The sequence below is a fragment of the Takifugu flavidus genome, chromosome 4 (assembly GCF_003711565.1).
Source record: "Takifugu flavidus isolate HTHZ2018 chromosome 4, ASM371156v2, whole genome shotgun sequence".
NCBI lineage: Eukaryota > Metazoa > Chordata > Actinopteri > Tetraodontiformes > Tetraodontidae > Takifugu > Takifugu flavidus.
In genome coordinates, this window is record NC_079523.1 from 11454791 (window position 1) to 11471961 (window position 17171).

Here is a 17171-nt window from a genome sequence, read left to right on the forward strand (position 1 = left end):
CTGTAGTTCTGTCAAGACGGAGAAAGAATGGAAAAATCCACTCTGTGTGTGCGTGTGTGGATGTTTTAAAGCAGATCTGGGGTTTTTCTCTTCGTCAAGCCTTGCTTCAGTAATCTTCTGCGTCAAGAGAGCTATCTCGCCATCCCTCCATCATCAGTCACACTTTTAACCCACTTTTCCACACAAAGCCAAATTCTATCTCTTGTTTATGGACAGCTAATTGTCCGGCTGTGTGAATTGTGCAGCCTGTTCCGCTCTAATCTTTTTAGTTCCATTATTATTAACCACCATTTATTGTCTCTTTATAGCACATGTAGGAATGTCTGCCTTTCTGGCATTAGCTTTGCGTTGTTTTGAACCAGGATCTTTTTTTGTGTTGCCTTGTACTTTGTCACCTTGCCTAAGTTTGTGATGTTTCTCTCTCCTCCTCAGCCCAGCCAGTGTTGTACTGGTGCTCCAGGAACATGTCGGTCTGGAGTAACATTTGCTTTAACCTGGCCTTACTCATGAACCTGCTGGTCTGCCTCTTCTACCCGCTGGAAGGGGTGCAAGGAGGTCAGTGGCGCATTAGATGACACAACAGGAGGCTAATGTTGAAGATCTCACTCTGCTTTCTTACTGGTCAAATGTGGACTCTGTAAAAATCTAACTTTGGTTTTTAGCTCCGTAAAGGTGGGAATTGCTGTTTGGATAAAACATCAGCAGGACGTGTTTATATGGAGAGACAGGAGTTTGCAATGACAGGAGGAAGAAAGGCTCACTATATTGCTCCTTTAACAAACCTCATTGTATTCTACCTCCTCTACTAGTTTCAGATAGATATAAAGAGAAAAGAGAATGCATTTATAGCCCTTGTTAACTTCCCCTTGTTAACTTTCCCCCGTCAAACAGATAAAGGTCAAACAGTCCCAACTTGTAGCTCTGCTTGTTTCAGCTTCTCCTTTGCTTCATCTTCATCCTTCTGTAATGCAGGCGGAACTGTCACCTTTGACGTTGACCCCCTGATCTCCTTTAAGCCCATCTTGTGACTTGCCGACACCTGACAAGGATCAGGAGCAGGACCTGAAAGAACCTTCGCCACTTTTATTCGAAACATCCGCCCAGCACATCCTTTTTTTTTTTCCAAACGCGTGACCTCCCGTTTGCCTGTCAGCACCATGGCGACTATACTAAACACAGGCGCACCTGTAAACAAAGCACACACTGGCGCGAGCAGGCCAAAGTCACACGCGTAATATCAGGTGATTTCAGTAAAGTCACGCTTATTTTGTACTTCAAACTGGGTAAAATGTTGTATTTTACTGGAATGGCTTCAAAGAGCAACACTTCGCGCTAAGCTAGATAGGCATTCTGAGGGGTCAAGTTTTTTTTTTAAAGTTTTTATTTTTTTTATTCCTCCTTCATTTCGTCAACGTTTGTAAAAAAAAAATGTCAAAAGCCACCAGCACCTTTACTACTTGCTGCCTATATTCTGTCACAGTAGTGCGGGAACACCAGCACGTTCCGTACCCTCCCTAGCTCGGCCCCTGGCATTAGCGCGAAGCTTATACGTAAAAAGGGGGATCTAGGTCAGTGTGTTCTGTACGTGTACTTGACTGGCTTTATTCTTTGATGAAAGCTTTGGTTGGAGCTGCCGCACACTTGTGACACATTTTTCCCACGAGCCACTCGTGCAAACTGACCATCTCATCCGTGTTTGCTCAGGATCGTCAGGCGCAAAACTTGCAGAGTTGTTTTTTCTTTTGTTTTTTTTTGCCCGTCCCTTCCTTCGGTCTGCCACATCGCTGTGTGCCGCTCCCTGCTCGCTCCTCATGAATCTTTCAGCTGAGGTATTTTTAGCAATGGCAGTTATGCAAGTGGCACCTGTCATGTGATCTCCACAGAGACCGAGAGGGAGGGAAGTCTAGAGGAAGATAAGGAGAGTGAAGGGAGGCTTCTTCACCCGCCGTGTCCCCCTTCTGCTTTCTCAATGATGGCAGCTCTCATAAAATGTGCCCTTTTTTCATTTTTGGGTCCTCTTCTTGAGCATTTTTCACTTTCTCTACTTGAACTCATACGCGTTGCTCAGTTTCTGTTCTGTATTATCTGAAGTCACCGCTGGAAAATATACACATAGGTGGGGGTTTGTTATCCAGGCCGCGGGACTTGTTTATGAGGAGCGATCTTGGCCCAATGACATGTCACCCCATGAGGCTCCTAACGAGGAAATTAATCCTGGATTTACCCCTGGATCAGGGGAAACATTATTCAGGCTTAGCCCACACACGCATACGCAAAAAGTATGTCATGCGCTTTTTTTTTTCCTCTTATGCAACCGGCTTCCTTTGAGTTCCGAAATTCACTAATGACGGGCTGCGGCTCATCCCAGAGGCAGGACTTAGAGGAGAGATGATCCAGTCGAGACCCCTTTTACAAACTGCACTGTCATCCTCTCCAGCCTGTGATATTTCAGAACTGGCACGATTGTAATGGAACAGAGTTGTCTCATTTACCATTACTGCAGTTCAGAATCCTGTTCTGTCTTATATTTACTCAGGACTGTGTGTGTGTGTGGGGTGTGTGTGTGTTGGGTCCACAGTTATGCTGGATCCCCACCTGTCTGCCCTGCTGTGGATGGGGGTCGTTGCGGCCCTGGTCATTGTCCTCGTCATGCCTCAGCCGCTGAGCGTCCGCGCCCTCGTCATCATCACCATCCTCCGCCTCATCTTCTCGGTCGGCCTTGAGCCCACCCTCTTCCTTCTGGGCGCCTTGAATGTGAGTATGCTCCCACGGAGAGTCGATTTTTGATCACGAGTACTGATCAATTTGGAATTTTTGCACCAACCTACCAACTGTGCGGATCATTTCTCTTTACCTTTTGAAACACAATAAAAGGCAGCTAAAAAAAAATCTGAAGTGAAAATAAAATCAAGATGTATGTAAATTCCCCACGGTCTGTTTCCCTGTTTGGTTTTTATTGTACTTCTTTTTTCTACGAAATAGTCCTCACGGCATGTGAGCACCTCAAATCAACTGGAGGAAATTACACAGATCGAAACTCCAAATTTAACAAATTAAGATCAAGATGATCAAATTCATTAACTTTACTATATCTGAAGGGACCCCCCGTTGAACCAGGTCCTCTCACACGCTCATGCTAACACGACTGGCCTGCCTAAGCTGCACCCCCCCCCAGCTCAGCCTGGTGGAATCGGCCTGTGTCATGGGGTGTGAAGTGCGTCACCAGGCCACAGAGGGTGTGTACTCGGCAGAGATTGTGTAAAGCGCACACAAAGTTGCACGTGAACCGCTGTCATTACTCCTTTTAATGTCCCCACTAGGGTAACGCAAGCGTGACGTACGTAAACGCCCCCCGTGTGTCAAGTGTCAGATTGCCTTTTCACACAAGTTTGTTTTATTTTTAAAGGAGCAGGAAGTGTCAGTTTCACTCTGACTGAAATTCTGGGTTTTATTATTCTGAATAGGAGGATGTGTCAGCCATGACCTTTCCTTTCATCCTCGCTGCACCGTGGCAAATAATTCCCTCTGTCGCGACAAACCCCTGCTAGAAACATGGCGCCGCGTGTTTCTAAGCAGGTTTCTCCAGCCAGGATGTTCTAGGAAGCGGTTACCTGCGGGTACCCACTGATCTGCTTTCGGGCCTGTCTCCTGTGGACTCCTAAACAGGCCCAGATTCCTCACATGTCATGGTCCTTCTTCCAGGTGTGCAATAAAATCATCTTCATGATCAGCTTCGTGGGGAACCGGGGAACCTTTACGCGCGGCTACAAAGCCATGGTGCTGGACTTTGAGTTCCTCTACCACCTCATTTACCTCATCATTTGCTGTCTAGGAGTGTTCGTCCACGTCTTCTTCTACAGCCTGCTGGTGAGCCAAACACACACAAACACACACAGACACACTCACGCAGCCTGGTTTATCCTCTCTTACATAGGGGTTTAAAGCAAGCAGAAAAACAAATATGGTGAGCAAATCCTTTATATAAATATGCCCGCGCTCTCTGAATTCAAGTTTTCCATGGCGGTGCATTTGAGGACATGTTGAATTTGCGTGACACGTTTCCCTTTGGGGAAAAAAAAAAAGTGCCGGGATTGTTGCGGTAAAGCTCTGTTTTTTAAAATGTCAGACTCAATTCATTTGAGACTGAAAATTCAAAGAGGAGCCACACTGGGAACTCGAGCCAGTGCTCGTGATTGTTTCTTTCCACCTCTTCTTACCTCACCGCGCTCGCCGCAGCAGCAGTAATAAGAAGATGGCGGTAAACTGCTGCTCCCCCCCCCCCTTCCTGTAGCTTTTTGACCTCGTGTACCGAGAGGAGACGCTGCTGAACGTGATCAAGAGTGTGACCCGCAACGGCCGCTCCATCGTGCTGACCGCCGTGCTGGCTCTCATCCTGGTCTACCTGTTCTCCATCGTCGGCTACATTTTCTTCAAGGATGACTTCATCCTGGAGGTGGACCGCGTCCCCAACGCCACTACGAGTGAGAGTGGATTCCTGTCGCTTTTCCAACCAAACGTCAAAGGTGATTATTTAAAAGAAACTCTTCTTTCGCACTGTGTTTTAGAAGGTGGAGGCAGTCTGGCCAGCGTGTTTGTTCCCGCTGGAATGTGTCAGGGAGGGACTGATCAGAACTGCACCGCAAGGGCCCAGCGGGAAGGTGATCGGGACCGCGTCGGTGGGTTGCTTTGAAAACACATAAGCAGAAAGTGTCATTATTTCACCATGACAACAGAAGCAAAGAGCAGTTGTTGGTTTCGTTGACATCAAGCAGTGAGGCCTTCGCAGAATTTCTCTCAAGAAATGCGATTCTTGTTGTTGTGATGTTGTTGCGCTGCTGCGCCACAGTGATCACGCCAGGAAATGGGAAATGGCAAAAGTTTAAAATGTCAAAAGAGGTGAAAAGGGTTATGACCGTGCTCGTGCAGTCTTTCTGCTTTCATCCCTTCATGTGACATCCCCGCCTGCCACATGAGCCTCATCAGGCGTTACACATTAACTTGCTGCACCTTTGACCCTCATGTGATATCTTGTAAAAAAAAAAAATCCCAAAACACAAGTCCTAAGGTCAGGTGTTGGAGGATCATTTGTTTTCCATTCACCACAATGGTGATGCTCCTCAGGGAGATATGAAACTGGCCCAGTTAATTTAATCAAAACATACAGTATTAGCGCCTCAGTCTATGAGTCATGACTGATTGGTAAAAATAACCACAGCAAGGGCATCAGATGTAGTATTCTGTCCACCATGTGACTATTACATGTCCAGAAAGTCGCTATAATCCAATCTAATTCATTAAAGCTCATTTATACTGTAAAATTCCTGCTTCCTTTCAAGTTTATTACATTCCAGCGTCGCTTTGACGGCCTGCAATACACGCTGAACTAAAACATTTAAATGAATTCAGACATGACGGTTAGCAGGAGACGCTGATGTATGCCGCGAGAAACGAGGCCATTGGCCCCACTTTAATCCAGATTACAAAGAGACCGCCCTCAAGCAGAAGATCCACAAACCAGCCCGTAACCTACTTTGAGCATTATCTGAAGTCCTTTAACTAAATATTGTACTTAACAAAAACATTCTAATCACAAAATGTTCTCCGTCCTGATGGAATCCATTAAAAATGGAAATTAGAACAGTGTCACATGAACCACTGATGGTTTTCTGTGCCTTAAGGAAGATGATTGCTTTCCTCCAGGTCACGTGACCAAATTTAGCAGTTAAACTTGAAAGTCCTGGTGGTCTTTTTATACACGATGACGTTAAATGTGGCCACAATACAATAATGGACCACATGAACCACAATACAACTCCAACGACGCTGATAAAGCAATAACATCATTTAGTCCATCTATTTCTTTCAAAAACTAAATATATCCCAGACTGAAAATGGCCAACAGAGACGCTCAACCATGGAAAGACTGTTGAGATGTCTTCAAAAGTTGAACTGTCTGTTTATTGGGGTTAAACACACACTGAAGTCATAAACATCCTGTTTTTGTTTTTTAATGCTAAGTTGAACTCTCAACTTAGCATTCCAAGCTAATAAAAAAGGTTACTGGGTTCGGTCACACAAGGATAAGGCAACATTAAGGGTTTTTATGGTTGACTTCAGAGTTCTCTCTGAAAGTTTGTAAAAATAACGCAAGGAGTGGCGCTGTGCAACCATCAGGTGGTGACGGCGACGGGGACGAGGACGAGGACGTGGAGCGGACGTGCGACTCCCTGCTGATGTGCATCGTTACCGTCCTGAGTCATGGCTTGAGGAGCGGAGGAGGAGTCGGTGATGTTCTTCGCAAGCCTTCCAAGGAGGTACGCGCTCTCCCGATAGAGCCGCAATTATCCGTGCCCACACATTTGCACAAGACTTGCAGCTGCGATGTTGGTCGTGCGAGCTGGCTGTGAGCCAGTCACACATGAACTTTTGCTTTGAACTGTGGGAGATTTCGTAACTCTGCCCCCTCCTTGTGTGGGAAATGCCGCACAAACTTCCACTGAATTTGTGATGTGATGACGCAGGATGTTAGAACACCCAGTCGGAGGAAATCAACTCAGTCTAGACTAAAAAGTCCCGCTGACTGCTGGAGTGTGTCCCAGGCAGGCTCGGGACCGTTGCTTGTCCTAGAACATTAACAGCAATGAAGCGAGACCTGAAAAAAGTGAGAAACCTTTTTTCCCCAGGCTTGGAAGACAAGGCTTCAGCGCTGACGTTAGCATCAGCACTGCCACGTTAGCATCAGCACTGCCAACTCCAACATGTGCAATGAGTTCATCCAGAACTATTTCATAAATTTGCGCTATGATAGCGTTTACATTTTAGCATATTTAACATGCACAGCGTGGATATCGGGTCAATGCATGAAGCTACATTTACTGTCTGTTGGCATAAGCCTCCGCTGTAGCGTCCCCTATTTCATTGGCCTGATCAACACTTGGCGAGGTTGAAATCCGCCCTAAATACCATCTGTTTTCACATGAATACAATTATTTTGCATCAGGTTAAAAACCTAGATGTAAATCCTGTAGCTCACTGTCACGTGTCCTTTCTGCTCAGGAGCCTCTGTTTGCCGCCAGAGTGATATACGACTTGCTCTTCTTCTTCATGGTCATCATCATCGTCCTCAACCTCATCTTCGGTGTCATCATTGACACCTTCGCTGACCTGAGGAGTGAGAAACAGAAGAAAGAGGAGGTTCTGAAAACGACCTGCTTCATCTGCGGTAATGGCGCTCGTCAGATACGTCTGAGCTGGAGAGTTCAACATTTAGTTAATAACGTTAAGGTTGCTTCCAGGTATAGGATACTCTACTACTAGTCACCGTGGTAACACTGGTACACACTATTTGTTTTGCAATACACATCAATGGAAACCCTATTACAAATTGGGTAATTCCCAACCCCCCCCCTCCTCCACCTCCCCCTCCACCCACCCTCAGTTTTGCTTGATTTGGTTTCTAGTGAGCACTTCTCTAAAGGTGCGTGCAGCCTGTTCCAAGGAATACTTACTCATCGCAGCTTCCTGCCACCATCACACACGTACGCATTAGCCGTGCTTCCATGCAACACGTTGTGTATTGAGTCGGCATGAAAGATTAATGAACATTTCGCGGCTTCATCGGCATGTCCCTACTTGAGCAAGAGACGGAATATGTGGCGTCTCTGTGCACTCCATACACTCTGTGGATACCGTGTGTGTGAAGCCTGTACATATGTTGAGAGTGTGGCCGTCCTAAGTATGAAAGCTTATGGAACAGCATTATGTCACCCGGGCAGCTGTCAGCTCTGAGTCACTCCGGTTAAAGAAGGCCAGGCCACAGGGGGAGCTGCTGTCTCTATGGTTTCCACAGGGACCCGGAGAGAACGGCGAGATGAAGGGATTAAAATCAGAGGCTCCAGAAGCACCACTGATGTTCAGTATTTAGTTGTTTAAGATGTTTCTCATGATTAATGAGCATTTTTACATACCGTGTACCTTATTTAGCTGCTGCTAAGCTACGTTGGTCTACTTCGTCACTTCACTCAAGAGAAACCTTTTGACCGTGTTAGTTTGCACGATTATTACTTTTTACTTTTTCATAAATTACCTTTGTCACCAGCTGTGTTGGTTTGAGCTTGTTTGGTCAGAAAGTGATCGGTGGTTGTGCCTTTTCTCCCTTTGTCCATCTTCTTCCATCGTTTTCGAGTGACATCATCCGCAGCCACTGAATTATTTGACTCCTGATCTGAGGTCATATTAACATATATAAAATGTTTTTTAGGAGGATTTCTTGGGGGTGTGACCGTGCTTTGGGATTATCATTTCATTACTGCAGACAACCATTGGGGGTGCTGTAAAGCTGCCAGGTGCTTTGTTAAATTCCAGTTCACAGTGTAATTATTGAGGTTTTTTCGTTGAAGAGCAGCCTTTTGAATTAGACTTCTACTTCCTTTTCCCCCTCACTTTTACATCATCCCTGTCTTGTCTGATGGAGAAAACAGCCAAATCCGTCGTATCTGTTCAGATTTTTAGTTCATTGGCTCATTCCACCATCATTACTAGAGACAACATACAGAATTTTAAATGAAACCAGCCTTTTCTTGAAAGATCTACACACCTATTTAAGTATACCAGGTCTCAGGTTGAGTGTTTGATGTCTATGGCACAAAGAATGAATTTATTCAAGTCATTTTATGTGAAACTTCCTGGTTTCGCTCACATGTGGTCTTCCTCTTCTAACATAACTGTTCTGCCCACCTGCAGGTCTGGAGCGGGACAAGTTCGACAACAAGACCGTGACGTTTGAGGAGCACATCAAGGAGGAACACAACATGTGGCACTACCTGTTCTTTATAGTGCTCGTGAAAGTTAAAGACTCCACTGAGTACACAGGCCCCGAGAGCTACGTGGCTGAGATGATAAAGGTAAACAGGGAGCGAAGACACACCCGTCCACCTTCTCTTGCAGGCCTGATTCTTCTTCTTGATGCGAACCATAAACCAAAAAAAAAGGGAAATACTTGTGAAAGATTCGAAAAATTGAGATATGGAAAGCAAAGCAGGCAGTAAAAAATAGAAATGAACATGTTGCATAGGGAAAACCTAAAGCTTTCCGTACTCAGGCTGAATGATTAAAAACAGGCCGGCAAGCTGTGACAACTTACTCAAAACACAAATTCAAGGATGCGATAATCCGGTTTTATTTCTAAATCGGTCCTGTGAATATGCACCAACATGCCGCCCGCACCTTAACACAATATGGGTTCCTCTAGCCTGAAGATGCTCACGTGTGATGACACAGAGCACATAAACAGGACGCTAGTGGCACTAGATTGTAACCAAATGAAAAACTGCCATTGGTGCGAGGAGGGATCAGCATTTCCGCTTATCTCGCAGACTACCCGCACCCTCTTCAAATGACTCTTGCTTTAATAGCTGTTAATGCAAATGCACCACCACGCTCACATGCTCGACCGACCATCAGGAGCACAACCTGGACTGGTTCCCACGGATGCGTGCCATGTCTCTGGTGAGCAGCGACGCCGAGGGGGAGCAGAATGAAATCAGGAACCTGCAGGAGAAGCTGGAGTCGACCATGAGGCTGGTGGCCAACCTGTCTGGACAGCTGAGTGAGCTCAAGGATCAGGTGCCTACTCAAGTCTCTTTTATTTTTGGTCTCAATCGCAAAAAGTGCCAGATAAATAGAGGCTAAACGGCTGAAAATTACTAATGTGGCTTTTCTTTGTGGTTTGATGTCCTCATCCAGCTTAGCTTGTCTGTTGCTACAGTCTGTTTCTGCGGAACGCCGGGGTCATGTGACCGACTGTGTCAGTGATTCACTTTTCTCTGTGCAGATGACAGAGCAGCGGAAACACAAGCAACGGATCGGTCTCCTTGGACACCCCCCCCACATGAACATCAATCCACAGCAACCAGCCTGAAGGGCCTCTGCAGTAGGGAGGGGTGGGGGGAGGGGGGGGTGTCACAATAGTGCCTGCACACTCCCGACTGCCAAAAGTGTGTCAATATTCAGCATATAAACAGGTCAGACTGTACACTTCACCAGACCCCTGGCGCGTCTGCGTGGAGCGGAGGTGACCCACTCTGTGGCGCGGGCGTCCACGTCTGCGTCCGCGTCCGCGTGTGGGTGGGTGGAGTGTGAACCAAGTGCCTCGGGACCTGAGGAGCCAGTCCTGTGGGTTCAGGCGATGATAACACAGCCTTAACACCCAGAATGCCTTCTGCAACCTGCCACACTTAACGCGAGCCAAAGGTCGGCCTGCGTCCCTGGGGGAGGGGGGGGGGGGTTCACTCCTCAGTGTTGCACCAGCAACAGCAAGAATAGTTAATGACAGTGTGGGAAAAAAAAAAGAATTATTTTTTGGCACAGTCTCTGATTTATATGTAACAAAATATATATTTCTGTTTAAAACCCAAAATTCTGAAGAGGTTATCACATTTTTTTTTCCACCCAATCACTTCCCACTGGAGAAAACCCCCCCAGTTCACCTGAAAAGGTAATGAATTACGAACCGAGAGGACCTGTTGGCGAGTTAATCACGTGACCGCTTCGCTCTGGAGCTTCACCCACGTTTTCACTTGACACTAGCGGCAGCGCGGCTCGGACACCTGAGGGGCGTCGAGTGTTCGATTAAACCTCCTCCACACTGAATGACTTCACCGTGATTTTCATCAAGCACTGATATGTTCGTGAGCACGCTTTTTTTTTTTTGGTTTGTTTTTTCCCCACTTGATTCACAAGAGATTGACTTGCTCTCTAGGTGCACGTGCAGGAGGACATATAAGGACTAGAAGAACTTGGGAGTGCTGCTTGACCAAAACTGAACATTTCTATAAGATGGTTTGTGTCTGAACCCTACATTCCAGATTTTGGAGCTTATTTAAATAAAAATCTAAATTAGCAGTCTGTGTCAGGGGTGTTTTCTCTAAGCTATTGCTCGTGTGTTGACCACTTCAGGGGCATATTTCTCTCAAGCACTGCAGCCAAGGTAATAAATAGGCACGCAGAGAAGGGAATTTGGGAATTTCCTGAACTGTGAACTTTTAATCCCCTCCAAATGAGGAAGTGCACTTATCTCATGACCACTCTGCACATGTTTCAGTTGATAATTGGGAATTTTATCACTGAATCAATAAACTGCTTTTCCTGGCTGAGAAAACTGGAGGAATATTGTCCCATAATCTCCAAGAACAGTGAGATTTTAATAAAAAGGAGTGCTAATGTCTTTATTGACGAGGTCAAATAAACTGTTATAGCTGCTGGGATCATCGGCTTTTCCATCATAATTAAATTACAGTTACAAACTGCAGTCATTTTATAATTACAGAGCCCCCTAACTCATGCATTCTATCTTAAATTCATTATCCTCCGGGTATTTTTGAAGACTTAAACTAGCCTTCAGGGTATTCCCAGGCTGCAGTCAGACCCTCCCTTGCTGCTGCGTGACTACTGGCTGCTTATGATGCAGAGAATGTTAAAAATCTAATACCCATTAGTAACGCTGGAGTTTGAAAAAACAAAAACATCAACGGGCCAGGCCAAATGAACATTTATTTTAAAAAAAATCTGAATAGGGGGGAAACAATTACACTCACATTCTTTGGGTTTGAGGAGGAGATATTAAACCAGATGAGCGCAAAATGCAGGCGCATCTCTGCTCCTCTATGATTGAGCACACTTCCTGTTTACAGTTGGCGGCTCAGCGCTGTTGGGTTATTTCCTTTAATAACTGGTAATTAGACCATAATGACCCTGTAATGCCGCATTACACGTGGCAATGTCCCCGTCCGTTTAGCTCCTTAAGCTCAATCAGACCTCATCATTGATTTCCATCTATTTTTGTGGCGTGCTGGGGTTTTGAAAGTGTTCCATCTCGTGTTCCCACCGCAGCATGGCGAGACCTGCTGTTTCTGTAAAGTCGATTGATGGAGCGAAATCGAATGAATAAAGACAAAAATGATTGTCGCCCGCGGATGATTCAGGTAGGAGCAGGATGCGCCCTGCGTGCTCAGTCAGCAGGCTCCCGGAGCCATGAGGACATCAACGTGACAGTCTGCGCGGCCCCACGACAACAAACATTACTCCACACACTCGTCCACGCACTGGTACACGTGGTTCTCCCGCCCAGAACCCGGTCGTCGATACCGGCCGTTACCTGTTGCGTCAGGCGCACGTTATCTGCGGGCTTGGTATTGTCGGGGCGCTTTAAAATATTAAACAGGTTGCGGCACGAGGGAATACAAATAATCAATTATTAGAAATCGTTTAGTTCCTGGAAGCATTAAAAGTAATTAACTGAAAAATATACGCTAAAGTCGTGCGTAAAACTGTCCATGCACATAACGGCTGCTGCTGCGGCTGCTTTCATGTGTTTCTTTTATTACTCTGCTGGTGGGTGCAGGTGCTGGGTAACGTGCCCAGCCCACCCGCCACCCGTGCCCTGCTGCGCTCCCGCGCTGTCTCCCTCCTCGGCACGTTCCCGCGGCCGTGGCGAGCGCAGCCTTGTTTCCATACACTTCAGCATGGTGGTACACGGGATCCGGCTCGCCGCGCCCCTTTCTCTGACGCCAGCCGCCGTCCGCCCATGAGGGCGCCGATCGGCGGGGAGGAGGCGGTCCCTCCGCCGGGGATACAGCGCCGATTAACACGTGAGCCTCATGTGACAGAGGTAGGTCAGCGCTGCGCGGAGTCAGAGGGTTTATTTAACTCGTCGCTCCGTTCTCCCCCACTTTCCCAACGCGCCACCGAAAGGGTTTGTCGTCCTTCTGCGGCGGGACCACGGCGTGGAAGTCGCGGGGACTTCACGAGAGCCCAAAATAACCTTGAGGAGAAGCGGGACGAGAGTCAAAATTTGGAATTTCATCCAAAAATCGAGGGGTTTTTTTGTTGAGCGAATTTTGAGCGCGTTATACTGATTGCGGGGTTTGGTACCTGCGCGGCTCCAGTAAATGCGCATTTCTTTGCGAGCGCACCGACAAAAGGCACCTTGACTTTGATCGCGTCGTTGGGCTACAGAGAATGGAGAGAATTCCGAGCGCGCAACCGCCTCCTCTGTCCAAACACCAGGCGGATCTGTCAGACGTCCAGGGGTAAGTTACGCTACAAGAGGGAAAATAAAAGAAAAAAAGCTTAAACTGCACCGAGAAAGTTTATTGTATATATTTTTTTATTCATAATTTCAACTGTCTCACTTTGCACTTTTTTTTACAGAATGGATTTCCCGATGTATGTTTATAAACCCAGGCGAGGGTTGAAGCGAGGAGAAGAGAACAAGGTCGGTTGTTATTTTGATTCTCGGTTTTTCCTTCCAAACCCGATGTAAAGGACTTATCGTCTGCAACCGCTCTTGCTTGACCTAGTTTTCTGTGATATAACTCCTAGAGTCCTCCCTGTTGACGTGACTGCCTGTCTGGCCATACAAAAAAAAAACCCACAGCGAGTCGGCTGAATTAATCTAACAGTGGTGCTTATTCTCACAGGAGACCTACAAGCTGCCTCACAGGCTTATCGAGAAGAAAAGGCGTGACCGGATAAACGAGTGCATAGCTCAGCTGAAAGACTTACTGCCGGAGCACCTGAAACTCACGGTAAGTTCACACAGGGAGGGATAATGGGATTGACTGTGATCGCCGTCACACGCCCCCAAGTGGTTATCGGGCGGTATTACACCAGTGTGCTGGGTGCGTCAGCAGTCTGCGAGTGGAGGCTGTCTCCTATAAAGAAAACCTTTAAACCATTAAAGCTGAAAAGGATTGGGCTGGTTTAGGCCGCATTTGTCGCATAGGTGTGTCGGAGTGGTGAATGCTGAGATGGTGAGACAGCCCCAGGATGTGCATTTGGCGCCGGGGCTCGGTGTGTGTTATATAAGATGTGCTGAGTGTGTATGTGTGTGCGTTTCCTGCAGACTCTGGGACATCTGGAGAAGGCCGTGGTCTTAGAGCTGACTCTGAAACACGTGAAAGCCATCACCTCCCTCCTGGAACAGCAGCAGCAGAAAATTCTGGCCCTGCAGAATGGCGTGCAAATCGGTGAGCCGCAGGTCGCACGTGCATGCAGAACATGACGGCTTTGCCAGAATGCACAACTTGCAGGGAAATCATAGAGCGGATGCACCAAATGTTAAACGTTGGAATTTCTGACTGTGCCTTCCCATTGTGTTTACAGAGCAGCCTCCTGTCAACCAGGAAAAGTCCGAGATGTTCCGCTCTGGCTTCCACATGTGCGCCAAGGAGATCCATCAGTATCTAGTCAACCACGAGGCTGACGGGGACTTCACACCGTCCCATGTGATTAACCACATTCAGAAAGTAGCTGCAGAGGTGCTGCAAAGTCCAGTCCGACCCTGCACCCCTGTCAGCCCCCGGGCTGAGGAGGCCCCCGCCTACCGCCAGCATGGGCCCCATAAGGAGATGCCTGCCAACACGCCTGCCAAACCTGGCGAAGGCTACGGAAGGAACTGTGTGCCTGTCATCCAGCGGGCGTATGCTCCGACGAGCAGCGAACAGAGCGGAAGTGATACGGATACAGACAGCGGTTACGGGGGAGAGCTGGAGAAGACGGAGTCCGGGGCCCCGCAGGGTCGCCCAGTCTACTATGGTCAGGAGAGCCAGCCAAAGCGATCCCTGAGTGAGAGACAGAGCTCTGCAATCAAACAGGAGGATGAGGAGCCGCGCCACAAGCGACCTCGGGCTGAATCCTTGGAGGATGAGCTGCTCTCCAGTGGAGAGTCATTATCGCCCCCTAGGGGTTATGGCAGTTACAGCGTGTCCCCCAACCACCCACCTCCATCGCATCCCCTCTGCATGCCTTTCTACCTCATTCCACCTTCTGCTGCAGCCTACCTGCCAATGCTAGAGAAGAGCTGGTACCCCGGCACCATGCCCATACTCTACCCTGGCATGGGAGGCTCCTCCTCCGCCATGCCAAAAGAAAGACCATCTCCACCTCAGCTAATGTTGTCTCCCAGAGGAGGCTCTCCAGCCCCAGCCATGTCTCAGACACCTATGGATTCCCCAACCCTCCTTCAGGCTTTGAAGCAGGTGCCGCCTCTTAACCTGGAAACCAAAGACTGAAAGACGAGAGCCAGGCCAAAGAGGCATCTCTCAACAAGTCCAAAGGGGCAGGGACAGCTTTCGGAATGGGAAGAGAATGACGACTGAGCCTTTCCATGATCCATCCTCATTCCCGTCCTCTGTCCCCCCAACAGGGAAATCAAAGAGCGAACGAGAAAATCTTGCCGAAAGATGCAAAGTTCTGGTTGAATGTTTGATGCTCAGTGATATTATTCTGTGCACATGTATCATAAAAAAATAAGAGACCTCCAATGCACACGCCCCAACGCACCCGGATGAATGTAAAGAAAGCCGTGTTCTTTTGATGCTGCTGTTAAAGTAAAAACACCGACGACACTGACACGCCCCTCCTGTAGCTGGTTGTAACGAGAGACACGCCGTCTTTGTGCTCGCGAAAGTGTTGCCTCAAATGTTTCACCTAGATTTTGCCACCTGTCTCATGTGCGTCACTGAAAAATGTCCCCTCGACGCAGACCCTGATGACTGGCGCTAGAAAACAAAGGTTCCCGGGCTCACGAGCGGGACACCACATGACCACAATGATTGAAGTAGACTCGCTTTTGTGTGTCAGACGGATTCCCTGTAATTATTGTCCATAAACTTGTCGTACACTTCTATTTTTGATACCTGCTCGTGCGCTCTGGAGAGGCGGAGGGCGGCCCAGAGCGCCGTCGATTGTTTGTCTCCTCAGAAACTGTGTACATACTGTAGCACTGTGCTGGACCTGGTCTGCATACTCGACATCTGTTTCTGCTCAAGTCAAACCTGGTGTTTGTTCTTGCTGTTGCCTTCTACTTGTGAAAAGCTGATAAATCTCAGATGTTTATTCTCTGTATACGTATAAATACTGGAGTCAAAGAAGCGAGGCGGAGAGAAGTGAATGTAAACGTTTTACCAGAAGACTAGTTTTCTATAGAAAGAGGTACTTAAGATTTTATATTTTGGGACCTACATGAAAGATGTTTGATGTACATATTTTGTCTATAAATGTTGATATATAAGTGTAATAAAGTATTTTTCCCGTGGAAAGTAGCTCTGTGTGCGTCTCTGTTCCTGCCCGTGCAACACAAGAGGACCGGAATATGGATCTTCCATGCAAAGAGGGGACATTTTCACAAGTTCTCACCTCTTGAAATGGTCGTATGAGGCTGAGATTTGATCTTTAAGGTTTAACTCAGAATTTGGTTTAGGTTAATCATTCAGGTGTGAGGTTTTGGGTCGGCGTGAGGACCTGGAGACTACAGTAATGAGTCCTCAAGTCCAAATGGGGTGTGGAGAAACATCTAGCAATTAAAAAAACAAAAAGGTGTTACAGATTTACTTCTGTACACCTTATGTAATGACAGGTCTACAGCCTGGCCGTCCTGCTGGTTGACCGTCTGTGCCTGCAAATACGAGCCGAAACTGGCCTGGGTAATCTCCTCAGGCAGTAACCAGGATCCATCTGTATCTTGTCATCAGCCTTGATGAGTAGGCAATGTTTGTTATAGCCCTGATTTGATCTGCAGCATTTTTACCCAAAGAAGCAACATTTTTGTCTTTATCCTGCCTGTACAGGCAATCCTTTGTGTTTCAATTCCCAGAAAGCACAACCTGAGTTCCACTGTCCAATCACAGTCAAGTATGTGCTAAGCTTCTCCCCAAGGTTGCAGATATCGACATGTTTGCGTCGCTGATTGATTCCGAATCGGTCTGAAACCCGTGTCGCACATCACCGAAATGTCGTAAGATCTAAACTGTTTATCTGGAAGTGAATTTTCTGTTATCTGGTTAGGGAAACAGACTGATGTTGCTCTAATGCTACAGGTTTCCAATTGGATTTGACGTTGGAAGTGTAGACTGCACATCATTTCAGAGAATAACCTAATTACAGTGATTACCCATCAATGTAATTATGTCCTTAGGAGCTAATGACCTCTTTGGAGCATCAATCCCTCCAGTTTTGGCTCGTTCACTCAAGATATTCTGTGTGAAATTGTTCAAAGACAAAAATGCCATGAAAACCTGCAGTTGTAGTGAGGGCTCACTTTCTTGAAAATGGTGGATGATAAATAAAGTAAATAATAAAGTTATTAAGTCAAGATTCAAACTGCACCAGTG

The 17171-nt window shown here is 47.0% G+C and overlaps 2 protein-coding genes across 6 annotated transcripts in view; both read left to right on the forward strand.

Moving 5' to 3' along the window:
• Nucleotides 1-10902, forward strand: part of itpr1a (inositol 1,4,5-trisphosphate receptor, type 1a) — a 45221-nt gene extending 34319 nt beyond the window's left edge. For all 5 annotated transcript variants that reach the window (XM_057031189.1, XM_057031192.1, XM_057031190.1 and 2 more), the window contains 10 exons: nucleotides 433-555; nucleotides 2579-2754; nucleotides 3703-3867; nucleotides 4292-4481; nucleotides 4566-4676; nucleotides 6175-6314; nucleotides 7057-7222; nucleotides 8743-8903; nucleotides 9463-9624; nucleotides 9833-10902. In XM_057031189.1, coding sequence (XP_056887169.1) covers nucleotides 433-555; nucleotides 2579-2754; nucleotides 3703-3867; nucleotides 4292-4481; nucleotides 4566-4676; nucleotides 6175-6314; nucleotides 7057-7222; nucleotides 8743-8903; nucleotides 9463-9624; nucleotides 9833-9919 — 1481 coding nt within the window. In that variant the 3' untranslated portion in view covers nucleotides 9920-10902. The remainder of the gene's footprint in view (nucleotides 1-432; nucleotides 556-2578; nucleotides 2755-3702; nucleotides 3868-4291; nucleotides 4482-4565; nucleotides 4677-6174; nucleotides 6315-7056; nucleotides 7223-8742; nucleotides 8904-9462; nucleotides 9625-9832) is intronic.
• A 1749-nt stretch (nucleotides 10903-12651) lies between these two features.
• On the forward strand, nucleotides 12652-16103 carry LOC130524775 (class E basic helix-loop-helix protein 40-like). The gene is made up of 5 exons (XM_057031203.1): nucleotides 12652-13088; nucleotides 13210-13273; nucleotides 13479-13586; nucleotides 13904-14027; nucleotides 14164-16103. The coding sequence occupies exons 1-5, from the start codon at nucleotides 13018-13020 to the stop codon at nucleotides 15069-15071; spliced, it is 1275 nt and encodes a 424-aa protein (XP_056887183.1). The 5' UTR covers nucleotides 12652-13017; the 3' UTR covers nucleotides 15072-16103.
• Nucleotides 16104-17171: the final 1068 nt, after the last annotated feature.